Genomic DNA, 20523 nt, shown 5'->3' on the forward strand with positions numbered 1-20523 from the left:
TTATTTGCTACCTTATTGGCCTCTCTAGGGATGTGTTTGATTGAAATTGTACTTGTGGCCCGGATGGAGTAAAACTGATTTTTGGATGTTCCCTACTTTGGAGAAGAGGTCAACCCATGCATCAATTATATATATTATAAGAACTTAATCTAGATTGTGTACTTAAAGTGTGGGAGAAGGTGAGAAGATATCTTGAACTTGTCTTTCTTGGAACTTGATCTTATGCACCTAAGGGCCTGTTTGAAGTCATAAAAACATTGATAAGGATTAAACACAAATATCAGCTTCATCCAAAACTTCTGAGGGCCACATAAATTTTTATACTGTAAGCATCTAATTTCCACTGTTTCTTGTGATGTAAGCCCCTGGATCTTTGGATCTACTTCATTTTTGGGTTCATGCCCTAAATGAGGCTGGCATATAGGATGAACCGTGTTGATACATCACATACATCACAGTGGCACCTACATTCATTTGACAGCCATCCCCGGTTCTAATGCCGAAAAATTAAGCCGTCAATGTCGGCGTAAGAAACGATGCAGTAATTACCTGGTAAGTAATTATTACCGATTTACCAGGTAATTACCTCTTACACGAAAAATCAAACAGGAATCCTACAATGGGACTTAGACTTTTGTATTATGCAGCGAAGACCAAGACCATTATTTATAAGAATGAGGCGTAGATCAATGACTTAATTCATGTGGGGAGTTCATGTTTCACTGAAATACTCTAGATCATGTCTATCTAAATCATTCTATCCACCGGTATGCTTATTCAAAATATCCAAATGTCAAATAATCATTCATCACGAGGGGCTGCCTAATAGAAGTCCTATGTGACATGTACATGCACATATCTTGACCATGATTCATGTATCCCTATGCATGATGCTCACGTACTAAGTATATATTCACGTATTTAAAACATGCTAATGAGGGAAGAAACATTTTGATGGTTTTCTAGAACGGTGGAGAGAAAGTGCTCGGCGACTTCTGAAGAGATCCTTCCGTCTAAGTCTCTTGTGTCCACCGGAGAAACAACACCAAGCCGCCATGGATTGAGAAGAAGAGAGGATTCTCTCTCTCTCTCTGAGATAAGAAATACAGCATAATAAGCCACCTCTTTTTCTATATATACAGGCAAACTCATCATGACATGGGATCACCACCGTACCTCTAAAATCATCAAGCAACCATCACGTATCCCAAAGTCTGTTTGTTACAAGTTACTAAAAAAAAATCTCATTGGCTACCTCTGAGAGAGAGAGAGAGAGAGAGAGAGATGGGTTTACAAAGACAGTTAGTCCCTATCATCATGCTTTGGTTCTTTTACTCTTCCTGTTATAGCAACTTGCTGGAGGACCCACACTCAGCTTTCAATCATAAGGAGCCCACCTATGACAAACGTGCCCACCGTACGTATTTCAGCGCCATCAACAAATGGCGCCAAATCTCGACCCCGAACCATTTTGGACGGTCGATCTTGAGTTCCTCGAGGTTTGATAACGTTGGTAGCCGTAAATCCTCAGATACTGTAGTGAATGTGAATGATTTTGGAGCCAAAGGTGATGGAACAGATGACACAAAGGTACTCCATCCATGTAAATATGAGAGAGAGAGAGAGAGAGAGAGAGAGAGAGAGAGAGAGAGAGAGAGAGGGGATTCTACGCTTATAGTGTCTTTTCTACTGAAGTCTCATAGATGTGTGAGTTTTTGTTTGTTTTTACGTGGTTTTGAAGAAGTCTTATATTTCTTTGGCGCAATTTGGACAGGCATTTGAGAAGGCCTGGACGAAGGCTTGCTCATCAGCTCCTTCTGTTCTTGTGGTGCCTGCAAACAAGAACTACCTTCTCAAACCAATCACCTTTTCAGGCCCTTGCATATCTTCCATTACAGTGATGGTGAGATGAATCTAAACGCGAAAATATCAACCATATCTTCTTCAAAATCGAAGATGGGTTCACAGAACGTCTTAATTGTACTTATTTTTTCCACATCAGATTTCATGTGACTTATGCTTTGCTCTTTTTTTTTTCTTTTTTTTTTTCCTTCATATATATCAGATCCTTGGAACCATTGAAGCTCCTTCCCATCCATCTGCTTGGGACCGACTAGATCAAAAGCACTGGCTTAATTTTCGGAATGTTCAAAATCTTAGAGTCCAAGGTGGTGGGACCATTAATGGAAATGGAGAGATGTGGTGGAAGAACTCTTGTAAAATCAACAAAGCTCTTGTAAGTAGTTTGAATAGACAATCTCCCAAAATTCAAACCAACTGAATCTTCTCTTCCAACAATGACTAACTTAAATCTGTCTGTGAAATTTCGCTGCAGCCTTGCAAAGACGCGCCAACGGTATGTTTCAAGGTCCCTTTGCATGGATGAACATGGAAACATAGATATCTTTGTGTCAATATATTTGATTTTCTTTCCATGAGAGAGAAAAGAGAGTGGGATACAAGAGAGGGAGAGAGAGAGAGAGAGTGAATCTCTAACAAGTTTTATGTTGCTTCAACAGGCCTTGACCTTTTATTCATGCAACAACTTGATAGTGAATGACCTGAAGATCAAAGACAGCCAACAAATACAAGTTTCTTTTGAGAGATGTGTCAATGCACTAGCTTTCAATCTCATCGTAACTGCACCAGGGACAAGCCCTAACACTGATGGCATTCACATCACAAAGACCCAAAATATTCAGATAATGAATTCTGTCATCAGAACTGGTAAGAGAACAATGACAGAAAATAACCTATTCTTTTCACTTCTTATAGTGCAACTGGGTTTATAGATTACTAAAGAGAAAAGGATAGTGGGTCGGTGGGACCACAAGAAATTGTAGCCTACAAGATCTCCACTATACATGAGGCCCACCCTTTTGTCGTGACTTCCAATGGAAACCATGGTGGGTCCCACAATTACCTAATTCTGTGCTTAAAACTAAAAGGCCAAGGTTCACATCATGGATGGACAAGATCGTCCAAAAGAAACAGCTTATGGATCATGGACATCTGAACATGGTCCGACCAAATGAACGGTTTTTTTCATCATCAATGGTGGGACCTGAGGATGGCAATTTTGAGTGATCCTGCGGACCACTTAATTAACCAAACTATATAGCTTCACCTCTCAACGTAAACATACAAAAGATGATAAAAAAGAAAAATATGAAATCAAATAATCAAATAATCTAAACCTAGACCTGAAATCTCGATTATAATGTCTAATGTCTCCATGATATTTGAAGGTGATGATTGCATCTCAATAGAAAGTGGGTCTCACATTGTCAAAGTTATGAATATAACCTGTGGGCCAGGCCATGGGATCAGGTCTCAAATCCAAACCTTCTTGAAATCTCATACAACTTTCATTTGAAATTTTATAATTTCAAGATTTTAATGATTTTTCTCACTCGCTCTTAAATCTATCCTTTGTGGGGCCAGTATTGGCAGTTTAGGAGATAACAAGTCCGAAGCCCATGTCTCACAAGTGATAGTGGATGGAGCCACCTTATTTGGAACAACAAATGGAGTGAGGATCAAAACCTGGCAGGTATGGGTTAGTTTTTTTCATATGGATGCTCATGTACAAGGACATGCATGCATTAATGCTTATTTCTTTACGTATGTATGCATGCATACCTATGTAACTGATGTGTGCTCATTATCTATGTACGAGTTAGAAATCCATGTACGGGGTATTTGTATACGCGGAGAAGTGATCACGGTTAGCGAAATGTATAGGGAAATGTACCACAGCCTGAGGTACCATACAAATTTTCCCGCTACTCACAACTTTTGTAGGGCATCAGTACCATGAAAACCATAGGCCGCACTATTAAGATCAACTTCTCAAGGATTAGGATGATCCACACTTGGTGGGCCACACCTTTTTCTGGAGTCAGGCAGTTGGTTGTCCATTGGTTCCAACTGTGGGGCCCACATGGTGTGAGGAATGGTCTGATTTTTGTTGCAGGTTACATTAATGGTGGGGCTAACTATTTTCATGGCATCGATGTCTTACACTAGAGATATGTTTGCGGAAAGATGTTACGGTACCACAAATTGTGGTGCTGGCCTCTTTACGTTATCAAGGTAATTACGTAAGGAGGAATTACGTGATCCTCAGCCTGAGGATATTTATCTCGATACTTGAATTCCTACAAGCTGCCCCATGGATCGGTAATCCAGGCTAGAATCTTCAATTCGTGCTATTTTAAGGAACGTGATCTATCCATTGTGGGCTTTGTCCAGTCAAAGGTCTGGATCATCAAATAATGGGCCCAACTGTACAAAGTCTTAAGGCAGATACTCTCACATTTGTACGGGCAAACGTTGCACTAATGCATGAAATTCTTGGACGTACGCAGGGAGGATCTGGAAGTGCAACCAACATCACGTTCCAAAACATTGTAATGCACAATGTAAAAAGGCCCATCATCATAGACCAAAGCTACTGTGACTCCAAGTACCCTTGCCCAAAAAAGGTAACCACCCTCGTTTCCATCCATACCGTTGATTACTCTGGGCCATCTTATGGGTCCCACTCGCTGCCCTTTTTATGAATATCAGGCCGTTCTTTTTGCAGGGATCAGCTGTGGAAGTGAGTGATGTGGTCTACAAGAACATCAGAGGAACAAGCGCCTCATATGAGGCCGTGACATTTAATTGTAGCAGGAGCTCTCCATGCAAGGGAATAGTATTACAAGACATTGATCTTGTAGGACATGCAGGGAAGAAAACAAGCAGATCATGCAATAATGTTAGGGGGTCCACCATTGGAAAGGTTGTCCCACCTTCTTGCTTCTAGAAGATACAACAATACATTTGTTATGCGGGAAAAGAACTGTTTGCACACACAAATCTCCCGCTATCCAAAGACGGCCAGCATGAATCCGTATTCACATCTAAAAATGGCATTATGAAATTTTCATTCTGAGATGTGTTTAGGATTCCCGCCAACAGTCTTTGGATGGTGGGAGACATGTTCATGCTGGCTTCCCCGCTCATGTAGGGTCCCTTTGTGAACATTGGTCATGGGGTGGTGTGATTGTGTATATTTTATTTCCGAAGATGATTGAAATGTATAAAAACGAATAAACGAAGATAGTTTCTCCTTATTGTTTGTAGATAGTTATCGGAACAAATTCATTGTTTTATTGTTCGTGGATTTACAATAAAGTTGTTGTGTTGTATTCATTTATTCAGATGAAGAGTCCCATTTGTTGTTGTTGTTGTTGTTTAAGTTGGATTTTGGAGGACTGTGATAATGTTAGTCCCGTTGATTATTGGAATTATGGGCCCAACATGGTTCAGATTTAGGTTTAAGACTTACAATTTGCTATTTCTATAATGTAGAATTCAATAATCCAACCTCTCTTTCTTCTGATGTTTTGTCTATATCATAACCTCCCTTTCAATTCTGTTTCTTTATAAACATCATTGTCAAAGGTAAACTTAGTTTAGGAGGAATAGAACACTTGACAGCCTCGAGTAAGTCATTGTATGGGTTGGGATCTGGTCTACTATTTAAGGACCAATCTGAAAACACTGCCAAATCAAGACCAGTACAGTGTAGGGGTGGCAATGGGTTGGGTGGACCCATGGATCAACTGGCCTGACCCGCTCTTCAGGTGGGTTAGGGTCAAGCTAAATGAGTGGCAGGTTGAGCTCAGGCCTTCAGCTGGGGCTCCAAAAAGTGGCTGTCGAATCAGATTCCAAATAAGTTGTGTCTATTTTAAACGGTGAGTCAAATGCGAGTTGGCAATGGAAATAATGGATGCAGAGGATAGACCGGATGGGAAATAGCATCACTGTGCAATTTATTCATGTGCCTAGGGAAAGCAATGGCCCTGCGGATGGGATGGCCCTCAGGGGATCAGAGCTTCAATCTTCCACTTTTTCCAGCAATATTACTGATCTTCCCCTTGAAATCAGGGGTCTTTTGTTCCTCGACAGGGTTGGGCTGGGTGCAATTAGGCATGTCCACCCGATCAGCCCTACGGGGCTGGACAGGGGTTATGCTTGTACATAGTTTACGGTAGGCTTAGCCAGTTTTTTCTCCACGGCTTAGCCCGAATAGTGGGTGTGTTGTACAGGTCCTTTTTTTTATCAATGTACGACCCATTTCTATTATAAAAAAATTAAGAATAATAATAATAATAATAATAATAATAATAATAAAGAAGGCTGAGCTCAGACCAGAAATGTGACAGGCTAGAAATGTATTGTTTTAGTAAATGGGTTGGGATTGGGTGGAATCCTACTCGATCCGATCCACCCATTTAGTGTATCAATGGGTTAACCAACAATTAATTTGCAGGCCACACCACAAGAAATAGGGCCGTAGCCGACCGATGAGCTAACCCTTTGCCGGCTGGCAGTTTTAACGGCTGCCGGCAGGGTCCATATCTATAAAAGAGGAAAAAAAAAAACCCTACAACCTAGCGCGACTTTTCTCTCTCTCCCTCTCTCTGCCGCTCGTTATCCCTCTCTCTCCCCACCGCTGATTCTCTCTCTCTCTCTGCGCCTCTCCCTCTCCGCTCAATCTATCTCTCTACGCCTCTCTCTCTGCACCTCTCCCTCTCTGCTCGATCTACCTCTCAGCCTCTCCCTCTCCGCTCGATCTCTCTCTCCCTCTTCGCTCTCTCCCTCTCCCCTCTCCCTCTCCTCTTGATCTACCTCTCCCTCTCCCTCTTTTATTTCTTCTTTTCTTTGGTCCAGCAGATTAAGGATCATTATGCAATATCAGGTCTCTCTCTCTCTCTCTCTCTCTCTCTCTCTCTCTCTCTCTCTCTCTCTCTCTCTCTCTCTCTCTCTCCACTCCTTATGTTTCTTTCTTTCTTTCTTTACCATTTTTTAATCCTTAAAGTAACATTGTGTAATGATTTGTGTTTTGGAAATTTTTGAGTTTCGAATCCCTAATTAGGGATTTTGTAGTGTTGATTCCCTAATTGTGGATTATAGATTTAAAAAAACTGAAAAATCCCTAATTAGTGGAATTTTCTTTAGAACTATGTAATGCTTTGTTTCTCTTGAGAGTAGCTAGATTGGGAAAATGCTGAAACCATTAGCTTCTATGTGATTTTTGTATTCTTGTTTAAACATCTTAATCTTGTGCCATCTGCATCTGTTGTATGTGGCTATAGTACCAAGCCAGTGGTCTGCATTTCCTTCTGCTTGCTTGTACAGGCCATGTTTCAAAGCCATGTTTATGGAACACAAATGGAGGTGCATTTGTGAGTAATTTCATTTACTTCATTTTGTGGGATGAAGCCCTTAAATCTCAGTCAGAATGATTGAATTTTTACAATTCATGCTATCCTGATTTGTAGATGTTGGAAACACTGAGAACCCAACAGAATTCCAGCATAAATTAGAGCCTTTCAACTAGGGGGAAAAAATGCTTTTTGTGATTTATAGCTTAGCTACGAATGGGACCATGCCATGTGCTTATATAGACCATGAAACTTAAGCAACTTCTTTCATGTCAACTGCTTGATAGTTCAAGTAAAGTTTTTTTTTTCCTTCAGAATATAATCAAAAGGGTTTTTTGACTCATTGAACAGTACTGCAGAAATGTTGATTCAAAGAAGTTGGCAAGGCATTGATTTTGGAGCACTTTGAGGTGGTTTTTCTTTAGAGCCTGTTTGTTTCTCAGTCTTGACTATATCCTTGCAGGACACAACGGAGTATCAAAAGTCACTGGCACATGATATGGAGGATCGCTTGGAAGCGAAATGTGATAAGTTAGGTGATGCCTTTGTAATGGATGAAATGCGATAAGCGAAATTTCCATTTTGTGGATGTTTTATATACCATGTTAGTTGGCTCTAGAACTTCATGAGCTAAAGTTTGCTGATATTCATTTTGATGAAAGTCCATGGTAAATAGACTATCCTGATGTGATAATAACCGATCTTGAGTTCAAACTGTCTCGATCCCACATAACAACAATCAACTTTAATAACTTGCAGAAGCTTCAAGACGATCTGCAAAAGTTGGGATTAAAGATCAAGCATCATGAGGACAACCTGAAATTTCAGAAGACTCAAACAAACAACTTAGGATGAATCCATTTTTGATATGCAAGGTTAGCTTAATGCTTTTCTTTAGTGTGGTGTCCTTGTATCATCTTGTCTATGATCCATCTTGAATTAGGTATGGCCTTGAAACTAGTTAAAAGCAGAATCAGAAATAGAGTCCATAGTCTATCTATTATTCTGTTCTGTTTTTGAAGCCTGTGTGGCTTTCGATCTAATGCACTAGGAAAGGTTGGGTCATTTAGATGCTACCCTAGGATTGCATCTATGCAAGTGCAACACGATATAACTAGTTACTACTTCATTGCCTTTCTTTTTCTTCTTTTAATATCTATTTCCTATTTCATTGTTAAGGGTGTGAACGGTCAGGCCCACTAGGGCTTGGGTCCAGACTCCAGACTCCTCGGTCTGTTGTTCTGGATCTAATGGACATTTATGCATAATTACTAATTGAGCCAGAAATTGGTTGAGGAGCTTCTGATATACTGGGAATTGATGCACTTGTGGGCAATCAAAGTTCCACCTATAGTCTGTCTGCTATATACAAAAGCTCCCTGCACCTTGGAGATACATTTCCTAGCACCTTTTGTAAGTGGATGTTAGTATTTTAGCATGGATTTTGTAGGGACTTTCAATCAACCTGATTGGCCTGAAATCCCTCAAGGACCCACTCCTTTTTTCTTTGGAATGAGAGTAATAAGTGATGTTCCCAACTCCAATGAAAATACAACTACTTTCAGAAGCTTACATTTCAACCTTTGTAGTATGTAGTATGTAGTACGGATGCAAGACAGAGGATCAAACTTTCACTATTTTATGGTGTGCAACTGACAGAGAGCACGACCTGCAACCTTTCATGTAAAGCTGCACCTTCCAACTTGTACATGCACTTGGACTCTCTCATCTGTTCTTTGAATATTTGGTATTGCTTGTCTTCTCAATTGGGTCTCATTTTGAACTTCTACATGCACTTGGATACTCTCTCTCTCTCTCTCTCTCTCTCTCTCTCTCTCATATACAGATTATAGCTATACAATAGATGGCCAACAATTGAAGAGTTTGGATGACAATCTCATTTTATTAGGACTGCTCTAGCATAGCTCTCATGCCGAAAAATGCAGGCATGCCAACTAATGTGAATGAGATCCACACTATCCAGCAGGTACATTGCCTAATGAGATCCGTTGGGATGCTAGTGCAACATCCACTCCGTCCATCATTTGAGAAAAATCATGTTAGGATTTAAGCCTAATGGTATATTTGTTATGGATTTTTTAGATGAGGAACCTGTTCTATTACATTTATAAAAATTTATATTACATTTATATACCATTAGACTTAACCCAAAATCTCCAAAAACATCCTGATGCTTTTCCCGTATACAGGCCTAATGGAACATGCTATGCATAGCTAATATTTCTTCTTTAGAAGTTCACATTTGCTAGAACATTTCCCAAATTAGTTTATCAACAGATCTAATTAAAATCTTGTGAAACTAATTAGAATGCCAATCAATCTCATCTCTTTACAGGGTTCTCATCATTGATGGATACTTTACTACTGCACATGTTACCTTTGTAGATATTGATTGATCTCTAACTGGTTTTGGGCCTTCTTTCCAACATGCAGATATTGAACCTTGTTGATGTTCAGTGTCATTCTGGAAGTCTACTTGTTAATTCATGTTGTCTCGCATAAAAGCTAGTTTTAAGTGACAGTTTTTCTATTGACAGGCTGAGAAACCAACTTCAGTACCTCAATGCTTCACCATGGCACCTGAGCATCCTCCTGTGTGGACTGGTCTCTGTCCTGGTTTCTTTCCCAACTTTGAGGTAATCTTCCGCCTATTTTATTTCTTGTTTCTTATTGTAATTTCTTTGCTGATGTGGCTTTCCTCGAGCATTGGGTGAACCAAGATGGACATTACTGCTGCTAGAAAATCGACCGAACCTCACATTGAGTTGTTCCAGTTGTTATCATTAGCACACCACATAGATTACACTTCTAAGGGATATATCCATCATCATTGGCATTTGTGTCTTGTCTTCACTTTCAAAATCTCAGATGCCTTTCCTAGTACTCTACTCCTTGTGACTACTGGTGGTTTACCAAAGAAATTGCAGTTTTGGTAAACCTTATTCATGTGATTTAGCTTATTAAGAAATCTTATATCATCCGATTCAACCTGGGATACATTTGAAAGAAATTGCAGTTTTGGAAAACCTTATTCATGTGTGCCTTTGTCAACCCATTGAATGTTTCTTTTGAGCAGCTTGCGCAGGGTGGTACTGCTATGGGAACTGGATTGACTTCCAAAAAAGGGTATGAATATTTCAGGGTTTTAAGCAATGTCGCTTTATGGCTATTTGTCAGTGTGATTTGTTGTGGTAGTTATGTACTCATCATTTCTTACAATCTTCATATCTGGGATACTGTTTCTTCTTTTCTTTGCTTTTTGGAGTTTACATTTGCCTTGATATTTTTTAACCTTGATACATTTGTACCTCTTGTAGTGTCTCCTTCAGCATATCTCTTGTAAAAATTGCTGATGCAGTAGCTGATTGATTCATTTTTCTTTTACTAGCAAGAAACCAAATATTTCAATGTAAGAAAATGGGCGTTAGTGGTATTATTACATGAAAATGATTTTATGTTTTATTGAACTTCTCTATAATATGATTTTACAGGTAGAAATGGTGGCATGGATAGGAAGAAGATCATTGCCATAGGTATTATGCTCTAAACCTCTGCATTCTTTTTTCATTGCTTCTTGTTCAGTGACGTTTTGTCAATACGAGGTGATAATTTATAGAACATAGCTGTCCTGAAAATACCATTTTGCCGAAACTGCTGCTACTGGTTTGTGTGCTACTTGCAATTGTATGCTATCTTACACTCCGTATGGGTTTCATCATGGTATGCAATATCTTGAAATTTCTATTGTCTGCTTTGTGTTTTGTTTCTTATGGTTTGGAAGAGAGCTTTATGTTTCACACTCTTGTTCCCTCCTTATGAATGACTTTCTTTGCAGATAAAACTTAAAAGACTCTGTTTTATGGTTTTGAAGAGAGCTTATGTTTTGCACTCTTGTTTCCTCTTCATGAATGACTTTCTTTGCAGATAAAACTTAAAGAACTCTTCCTGTGCATCCTTCACTTCTTCTACTAAGTTTTTGATTTTCTGGGAGGCTTCTTTTATTTTTTGGGAAACTATGCCTTCAAAAAATAGCTCCACTGGTTTGTGTCCTTCCATTGGGAGGTTTTGAGGCAAGTTGTTTAGGACATGATTGCTTATGCTGGTTTTTTGTCTTGCGAGATGTAAGTTGCCCCATCGTCTTTACTAATATAGAATGTTCTAGATTATTTATATTGTCAATTGATCTTTTTAAGCCAAGTAAAATACTTTTGATGTTGATGCAGATTGACTTGTAGCAATCTGCTCCAACTACAACTAGATCGAACACTGAGCTCTGATTTTTCAATCAAATATTTCCGCAACACATCATCTTGATTTTGGTAAAGAGACTGCATGGTGGGGACCACCTGTGAACACAGATAAAGTACTAGCTTCTATATATAGTCTTTTTTTATTTCTTTGAATTGTCCCATAATTCCATTCTATTGCAGTTTCCCCATACATTTTACTTGTTTACATCGATGTTGATAATACATATGGCATCACTTAAAATATTATTTTGAAGACTGCATTGTCTAGGTAACATTTATGTATGTCATTAAACCATATGGATTCTTGTACTTCGGTGGATTTCAGGGAGATTTGGCAAATTACCTTTAAAAGAAAGGACATCTACAGCCTTCTAAAGCTCTGAGATTTGCTCTTGATATTGCTAGGTAAGCTCATAACTTGATATTTGGCCACCGACTGATTGTTTTTTTAATTGAAGATGATGTGGTTTTCACTGACGTTGTTGGTGACAGCAAGTAATCAAAAGCTATATCACTTTTCCCTTAGTTTTCTTTTCTTTTGTGGGGACCTATGATACCACCAAACCCACAAGATCTGACAGTGATGTATAGCTTCATCTACAATTGGGTCAGCAATTTGGACAATCTGGATTTCTGAACAGCTAAAAGTTGTAATTTATCAGATGTGTATCATTACAAGCTATGTAGTAGATACTTTGTATTTAGAGAATTCTATAAGAATATCTGTATCTCTTGTGTGATCCGACATTTATTTATTTATTATCTGTGGACTCACAAATCAGCCATTTAGATTTTCTCAGAACATAATGTGTGGAATTTCAAAAACCTTCTCATAATTACATTTTTATATGGGTGATTTTTGTATCTAGGTGTGGCTTCACGCAATGGATGTTGCAGGCCCTTCTACAGTTTGTTGTTATCTTGCAATCTAGCATGAAATCAGCACTCAAGGAAGACCTTTACTGGTGTGCTGCAACCCTTTACTTTTTCAACAAACAGGTGATGAGTTCTCAAATAGAACAAATACGTGCACACACATACCAATAATAAAACAATACATGCATAAAGAATGTCAAGAGCATGCTTGATATAGGGAATGACACTCTCTACTTGAGTTTTTCTCGTAGGCAAATAAATAGCTTTGCAAATAATCCACAGTCTCATGAGTTGCTTCCACTGTTCCACATGAAAATCTTCCATTGAAAAACTCAAGATCATTTTAGAATGCTGAAATTTTTATAGAAAATTAATTGAAAGAAGGAAAGATATCAATTATGATAATGGACAACTATTGCCAATTAGAAGAGAGTCCCTTACTTCCAGATAGCTATCAGATCATTAAATAACCATTTTGAGTTCAGGAGTTTTTCAGATAGCTCTTCTTGATCTTGATAAAGCTCTTTCTTCTGATTGTTTAAGTTATTTAGAAACTGAAATGCTTGCAATGGCTCTTGTTTTAGTGGTATGCTGGGAATGGGATTCTTTTGAATATCTAATCTGAATCCTTATTTTATCATTGACAGTCGACAGATGTATTTGCATGTGTTATGACAGATTTCTTTTTTGGAAAGTAACATTACCAGGGATTGAACCCTGGATCACTCACACACACTTCTTAATCTTATTATGACAGATAAAAATTTTCCTGGTTCACTGGCTTCCTTTTACCTAAATAGTTTGCTATCTTGATGAGGACCCAAAGACTTTGAAGGTGTTTCCCATTCCACTTCATGATGCCAGTGGCTCAACTCTGCATTATGACCGGCTTAGCATTTCACCTGATGGAAAGATATTGGCAGCAACCCATGGTTCCACATTTTGTCATGTGCTGAAACTGGAAAGGTTTTGGATACAGCTGAAAAATCACATTAAGGTTTTGGATACAATGTATAAAGATTTGTTTCAGATATTTTGATATGTAACCATGTGCTAATATTTGTTATATGTTCTATACTTTAATTCACAGAAACTGTTCAATTAAGTTTTGATTTATTTCACTATAGGCATTGTCTGCCTGTAATATGTTAGTTAAAAACTGAAATAGGAAGCAATTTCTTTACAGTATATGCCCAGGAGGGCTTCCATGAATTTTATTCATTGCCTATCATATACCTAGAATAACTAAGAGTTTCCCTGTATCTTATTGGGGCAAGCTGATATGGATTCAACACTGCCGTTTCAGCTGATGTGAAACTGATTTTCTGCACCCCACTCAGCAGGCTATGCATTTACTGTGGAACCAATGGCTACGGTTGTACTGTGGGGCTGGTCATATTTAGCTACGGATTTTATCCATAGCTTTTGACCATTTTAACAATTTTGATGATTTAGCGGCGTCCAGCACAACTGTCAGTAAAGGTCCTGGCCGCCGGTAAAGCCTTTACCGACTGAGGCTTTACCGGCTGTTAGATAACCGCGGGCAAAATCTTTGCCGGTGGTTTTATTGGTCTTTGCCGGCAGTTTTGACCGCCGGCAAAGGCCAGTTTTCTTGCAGGCCACTGATCAAAGGGTTAAGAATATTGTAGCATTGGAGAGATTTTTGGGGCATGGTTCATTCATGGTGGGGCACAGAAAAAGTCTGCTCAGTGAACCTAGGGCTGAGGCCATTTGCTCATGAATGATAGATGAGGTGATGAATGGAATGCATGGCGACACAGCACACGTGTGCAATATCCAAACAATATATCAGGTGAGTATCGCCATGAACATCTCCTGGCCCAATAATCAGACAGGTCACACTCATCAGGTGGATCACAGGCATGGGAAATATCAAAGGCTGAAAAAGTGATAAGTTATCTATATTCGTACAAATGGGTAGCTCAGAAATTATACATGTATGATGTAACATGCGTTTATCTCATTGAATGGCTTGTGGGTGCTAAAGGATGAAACTATTCGAGGTAAAAGCAACTTCAGATGAGATTCTGATTTGGAACTCCTTCCTATAGTCTGCAAAAAAACGCTTGGACATCCTTCAAATGTGCTACTATTCATTTCACGCCAACCAACAAAACATGCTGCATCAGCACATATAGCCTTCACGTTTCATCCGAGGAATCTCTGACAAGCAACCAAATTCATGTTACAATTCATGCCTGCCCTACCTGAGAAAACCTGCTGGCCTGATGCGACCCAGCCCTGTTTTGTCCATCATTAGATGGGCCCTCAGTCCAATAGGAAGCTCACCCCTGGATCTAAAGAGATGGTTTCTGACTCCATCAGTCCCTGAATGGGCTCATTCCCGTCTCTCCTGCTGACCTTGGGTCGCTATTTCGAAAATCTGCACCAGGCGATCAGGGGCAATTTCAACTCCCCTCCATTCACCACACTGACTATCATTTTGCCTAGCCAGAGTGCCACTCCTGACTTAGGTCCTATTAGCGCAATTTGTCTAATCCTCTCTCATTGGCACTGGGCTCCGCCTCCAGCAAGATCATTGAAAGTGGGCCTTCCTGCTCTGTCAGCACTTTCTTCTTTGATCGGACCTCTTTCATGTCCCTGCCTGGCCGAGAAGATATACCAGAGTCGCAGCATACATACATCAATGCAAGCTGAACACCACTGCTTTGAATAGCTGAGTCTATAGGGACAGCATTGTGCATTAATTTCCACACTAATACTGAAATTTTTGGGGGCTTTAGCTTATCCCAGACGCATATCGTCTACCGTTTTTTGTCCTGTCTGCTGCATATGATATCCCAGGCTGATTTGATTGAGAATTTATCTGATGCATTAGCCGCCCATATCAGGCAATCACTCCTATAATGGAATGAAATTCCCAGTTCTCTTACCTGATCAAGAAGGCTGCTGGACATTTAGGTGATAAAGACGATCCACACCCAATGAGCCTTTAATGATCAGAACAACGAATGATAGGAGCCATGGATAACTTTTAATCACATAATCGGATCGTACCTAAAGAGAACCCCAACATCTGATAAATGGGTATTTTTTTTTCTTGGGTCAATCTGTTGAAAATTTCTATTTTGCTGGACATTTTGTATAGTGTATATTGGGAGCTCATATGACAGGCAGAGCCTTGGCTTTTTGTTTGACGCCCGCCTGGAAATCTGTAAAGGAATTTTTTCTTTAAAAAAAAAAAAAGCCCGGTCTTACAAACACATGTACACGAATCACCACTTCAAGTGAGCAACAACACGTGATTCAAATATGATTTCTTGCCTATATATTATGATTTTGACTTGTATAAATATTCTCTTGAGTTTTACAATCCACGCATTTGAATGGTCATATATACCTTCATATTATGATTTTGATGTATATAGATATGCTATTAGGTGCAACGGATTCAAAATAACAACAAATATAAAGCTGTTCTTTTTTTTCTTTTTCTTTTCAATACTGATTTTAACAATGGACTTCCCAAGTGAATGGCACCAACTGATTCGGATATGCTTTTTTATCTGTATATTATGATTTTCATGTGTATACAATCTATGAATTTTACAATCCGTATTTGAGTGGTCATATGTGCCTTCATATTATGATTTTGATATATATAGATATGCCATTAGGTGTAACAGATTCAAAAAATGAAGGTAAATTCTTTCTTTTTTTTGCAGGGATTTTAATGACAGACTAAATCCGTCAATGGTTTCAGAATGTTTGAAATGAAAGGATTTTGATGTCTAGTGACAGATCATATCTGTTGCAAAATTTTATAACAACGAATGAAATCTGTCACTGAGTTTTTTAGAATCACGATAGACTTGCAGATAGGATCTGTCGTTGTTTTTCAACGGACCCTATTCATCGGTTATGTTTTACGACTACAAAATTCGACGGACCGTGCGACGAACGAAGTCCGTCGTTTTTTGTATGAAGAGTGAGTCCGAATCCTATACGCATGTCTTAAATAAATAAATAAATAAATAAACAAAAATCATTGATAAAAGTCACTTTGGTGGCTAGTACAATCAATTTCAACCTTCGAATTTTAGACTCAAGGATCACTACTGTTCACTCCCCAAGTATAGGGTTGTGATGTAGTAATAAACTCGGTAAGACCAAGGTCGAATCCACAGGGCCTGAAACTTGTACGTTTCCTGAAACTAGGTAGAAATAGAACTAGCCTAAGATGCAATCTAAATCAAATATAAATTATGAATAATGGTGAGAGATTAATGTAAAACTTTAAGGAATTCAGAGGAAGGAAACTAGGGATTCAAAGGATCCACTTGTAGAGATCAGGGAGATCTTATGCCTACTTCAAAAATCATGAAAATTAAACTGAACTTCTTCTGATATAATTTTAAAGAGAAGAAAGGTATATGAATTAGAATGGATTCCATCACCAAACCATGCCCAGGAGACAAAGTTAACAAAAGAATTAAACTAATTACCAACCAATTAACATGCCATGAAGGTCAGGAAGGGTACCGTCATCCAACCATGCCCAGGGGACGATGGCGAACAACAGGGCTTCCTAACGTCATAATCAAAATAAGGAAAAAGAAATACTCAAAGCCATTGCAAACCTCTTGTAATTTCAGTCACAACAGGCCATTAAAAACTAAAAGTATTCCCATATTAAAATTACATGAAAAACCTCTTCAATTTAAACAAAAAGGCACAAGCAACAAGTTCTCCCATCACGCTACAAGCTTCAACTCTTAGCCCTAGCTAAGAGGTTTAGCCTACCATGATTAGGCTGAATTCAAAATAAACAAAAGAAGAAGAAGAAAAGAAAAAGAAAAACCAGACCCAACCCAAGCCAGCCCGTTTCTCTCTCTGCCTCTGCTGACGCCCACCTTGTTTTCAAGCTTCCCTGCCAAACTCTTGCTCACCTCCCCCTCCTCTCTCTCTCTCTGTTTTATATTATCTACGTCAGGGGCCACTTGCGTGCGTAGCCTTTACGCACAGAAGAAACAGGTGCAGAGGTTTTACGCATTGCGAAACAGAAAGTGCGTAAAAGACTTACGCTGGATATTTGGTGAGGCCCACTTTAGCTGCCATTTGATAGATCCATACTGTTCATCATCTTCTCCTCGGAATTTCGTCTGGAGATGGTCTATTTTGATTGTCCGTTGATGTGGCCCAAGAGGGAACTACTGCTATAACGGCATTTGAATGGTCCCCTTAAGATCACTGTAGTGGACATGTATGCGTGTACAGCTGAAAACAGTCAGAATGGTTCTGACCAGGAAGGGCGCCTCTATATGATGGACGGTTCAGATCGGACCTCCGATCATCACTAGTGGGCCAGGATGACTTGGAACCTCTGGTATTTTCACACTGTGAAACAGAGCATCGCAATTGATGCTGTGACGATGGTGGGCCCATTTATCGGACTCGACAGAGAAATCCACTCCGTTAATTGCAATATTCTCGAAAAACCAGATGGGAATCACCGTTTTTTGATCGAATTCGGTGTGGCCCATGAGATTATCTACTCCGCCGTCCATCTTGTGTTTGAACGGTAATCTGCCTGTCCGTACATTCATGGGTCGAAAAGGACACCTTGGTGACGATTACGTCTACCCAAGAGATTCAATAGACGGTCTGGATCATCCATTTGGATGATGAGTGTGCCATATTACTGAAAAACGGATGAACCGCGTCCGTCTGCTGTTATTTTGTAAGAAGGAGACGTCCCTGTGTTGCCATGCACGTCTTAGTGAAAAAGGTGTACTATGTACACTGTATGATGATTATGAGAAATCTACACCATCTATCTTGTTCCCCATTTCATTTGAGCCGTGGGGGTCGAAGTTAAAGAGTATCTGGACAGCGGGTGGGCCCCAAATCAGGGTTTTATGGACTGATCTGTTAGTTCAGCCACTTTCACGAGGATCCAATGGCTGAAATTTGACGTGTACGGTTAGTTTTTGGTCCTCGAGCCATGTATAAAGTTTCGAGCCAAACAGATGATGGAAACCCAGTGATCTTGCATTCTGGCTGACTTTCAGGCCGCTTGAGCTTCAGTTTCTCAATTTTTGCGGATCCCTGGCATGTAATTCCGTCGATCTTGGTCCCCTGGAGTCCGTCCCTTGCCTTGGTGCATTCTGAACGTTAAATCCGTGCTTTTAGCATCCCGATCCAGTCTCAACTCGCAATTCCACCTTGCAACACAAACATGATTAAAATGGGCTATTCAACGGTACCATGTTCATAAATCCAGGCAATAACTGGGTCTGATATGTAATATTTGACCCTCAACAACTACCCACTCTCGAAGAACCATTTTATAGAAGGCCTGATTTGGCCCAAGATATGTCCAATGTCTATTGCTGATTTGTGGGAGAACTTTATATAAGTGAGATGATTAGGTCCACCCCTTGTGATCATTGACACCAACAGTCAACATCTACCTTTTCAAGAATGTGTAATGGCCTAAGTTTGGGACTAATCAGGAATTGACTTCATGATGTACAACTAAAACATCTGTCATTTATTAGGAGAGTTCCCATATGAATTTTGGGTATTTGATTCTCATGCATCGCATCAAATGCACAAGAAAAACGAACCAATAGTTTGACCCATATATTCACGGTGGGCCTAACTCAAGGAATAGCCTAACTCTGACCTATCAGGCCCACAAACGTATGAGCACGATATGATATCAGGGCCCGCCAATGGACAGTCCAGATTCCCCTCTATAAAAATAAAAATAAATAAATAAATATATTTATAATACAAATGAACTAGTCAAACCAAGATAGGGCTTTCAATAAGTCAGGCTGGGACAACAAAGACAGTACTTCAAATAGGGCTGGCCAAATAGTCCAGGTTCAATTAGTTCAAAATTGGCCCTGAAACAGGCGCAAGCCGGACCCATTAACCAAATCCCATGATCCACATCAATTAAAGGATCGTGATTTCTGACTTAATTGATAGATGGTGGGCTCATGATGTGGGGAGAGGACTTTGTAGACAATCCAGATACGTTAATAAAATCATTATAATTTTTTGGGGGACATCCACCATTTATAATAGGCCTAATGTGATTAAGGCTTTAGATTAGTGAACTAAGCCTGACATTTACACTACTTGGAGGTTCAACAAACTGCCCACATGCTCAGGCTTATCTAAGTTCCTCCTAACACAAGTACATAAATAAAGGCCTAGCCTAGTCCAAGCTTCCCAGTTGAGCATTATCCGGTAATAGGCTCAACCCAACCTTATAAGATGGGCCATAAAATACAGTGATGGGCCCAAGCGAAGACTCATTCAGGGGAGGCGCGGGAGTTAATCCCATTGGGCCCACTTGGATCCTCTCTCTCTCTCTCTCTCTCTCTCTCTCTCTCTCTCTCTCTCTCTCTCTCTCTCTCTCTCTCTCTCTCTCTCGACATACACACATACATACATACATACATACATACATACATATATATATATATATATATATATATATATATATAATGGGCCCATCATCTATCTTGTCATTTGAACCGGGACTCCTTGGACTGTTGGATGGTTGACAATTCAGATATCATGTGCTACCGGATGAATTTGAATCGTTTGAATAGATGGATCTAATTTCACTGATTATCTGAATGTCATGAATCAATATCCAAGGTTACTTGTTGTGCATTTTTATTTATTTATTTAATATGTGTTTGGAAGACACGTTAACTGCATGTAAACGTGACACACATGACACATCTCTTTTCCGGTTGGTGAATGTAGCGTGTTTATGCTTGACATGTTACGAAGCTTCTATTATGCCACTTGGTTTGGCATGTGGATCCACTTTCGGGTGATCCAGATGTTGTTGTTGTGGGCTTTGATAGAGTGATCAGAAATGCTAACCTACGCTAAATGAGAAGTGAGCAATATATCGATGGTACAGATTACATAAAGTCGTGGCCATATTTCATCTACTCTACATGTGGAATACATGATGAAACATGGCCCCTATTGGATGAAGCATTTCATAAAAATTAAGTGATCTTTACCATCTGGATTCTGCCACTGAATTTATATAGCCCACCATTTTCTTTCTTTCTGTCCAGCGTGATTCTAGGACAATGCTAGTTGTGAAACACGCCAACGATTTAAATGGACTAGTTTGA

General features: G+C 39.5%; 1 protein-coding gene and 2 long non-coding RNA genes across 3 annotated transcripts; all 3 read left to right on the plus strand.

The window, feature by feature from the left end:
* The first annotated feature begins 1284 nt into the window (after nt 1-1284).
* Nucleotides 1285-4810, plus strand: LOC131223979 (polygalacturonase-like). Its single transcript, XM_058219571.1, has 9 exons — nt 1285-1590; nt 1775-1903; nt 2066-2236; nt 2336-2356; nt 2520-2727; nt 3249-3330; nt 3445-3553; nt 4371-4487; nt 4589-4810. Exons 1-9 carry the CDS (start codon nt 1285-1287, stop codon nt 4808-4810), a joined length of 1365 nt encoding a protein of 454 aa, XP_058075554.1.
* A 5709-nt stretch (nt 4811-10519) lies between these two features.
* LOC131224025 (uncharacterized) lies at nt 10520-11627 on the plus strand. Its single transcript, XR_009160802.1, has 3 exons — nt 10520-10647; nt 10730-10771; nt 11462-11627. It is a non-coding gene; the product is annotated as an uncharacterized LOC131224025 (long non-coding RNA).
* A 760-nt stretch (nt 11628-12387) lies between these two features.
* LOC131224027 (uncharacterized) lies at nt 12388-13552 on the plus strand. The gene is made up of 2 exons (XR_009160803.1): nt 12388-12487; nt 13165-13552. It is a non-coding gene; the product is annotated as an uncharacterized LOC131224027 (long non-coding RNA).
* Nucleotides 13553-20523: the final 6971 nt, after the last annotated feature.

Source organism: Magnolia sinica, chromosome 13 (genome assembly GCF_029962835.1).
Source record: "Magnolia sinica isolate HGM2019 chromosome 13, MsV1, whole genome shotgun sequence".
Lineage (NCBI taxonomy): Eukaryota > Viridiplantae > Streptophyta > Magnoliopsida > Magnoliales > Magnoliaceae > Magnolia > Magnolia sinica.

What these genes read in the sequence shown, in the direction of transcription:
- LOC131223979 (XM_058219571.1), top strand. Translation starts at nt 1,285, where the DNA reads ATGGGTTTACAAAGACAGTTAGTCCCTATCATCATGCTTTGGTTCTTT. An exon ending in GTAAAATCAACAAAGCTCTT is followed by an intron (nt 2,237 to 2,335) that starts GTAAGTAGTTTG and finishes ATTTCGCTGCAG; the next exon opens with CCTTGCAAAGACGCGCCAAC. An exon ending in AGTACCCTTGCCCAAAAAAG is followed by an intron (nt 4,488 to 4,588) that starts GTAACCACCCTC and finishes TTCTTTTTGCAG; the next exon opens with GGATCAGCTGTGGAAGTGAG.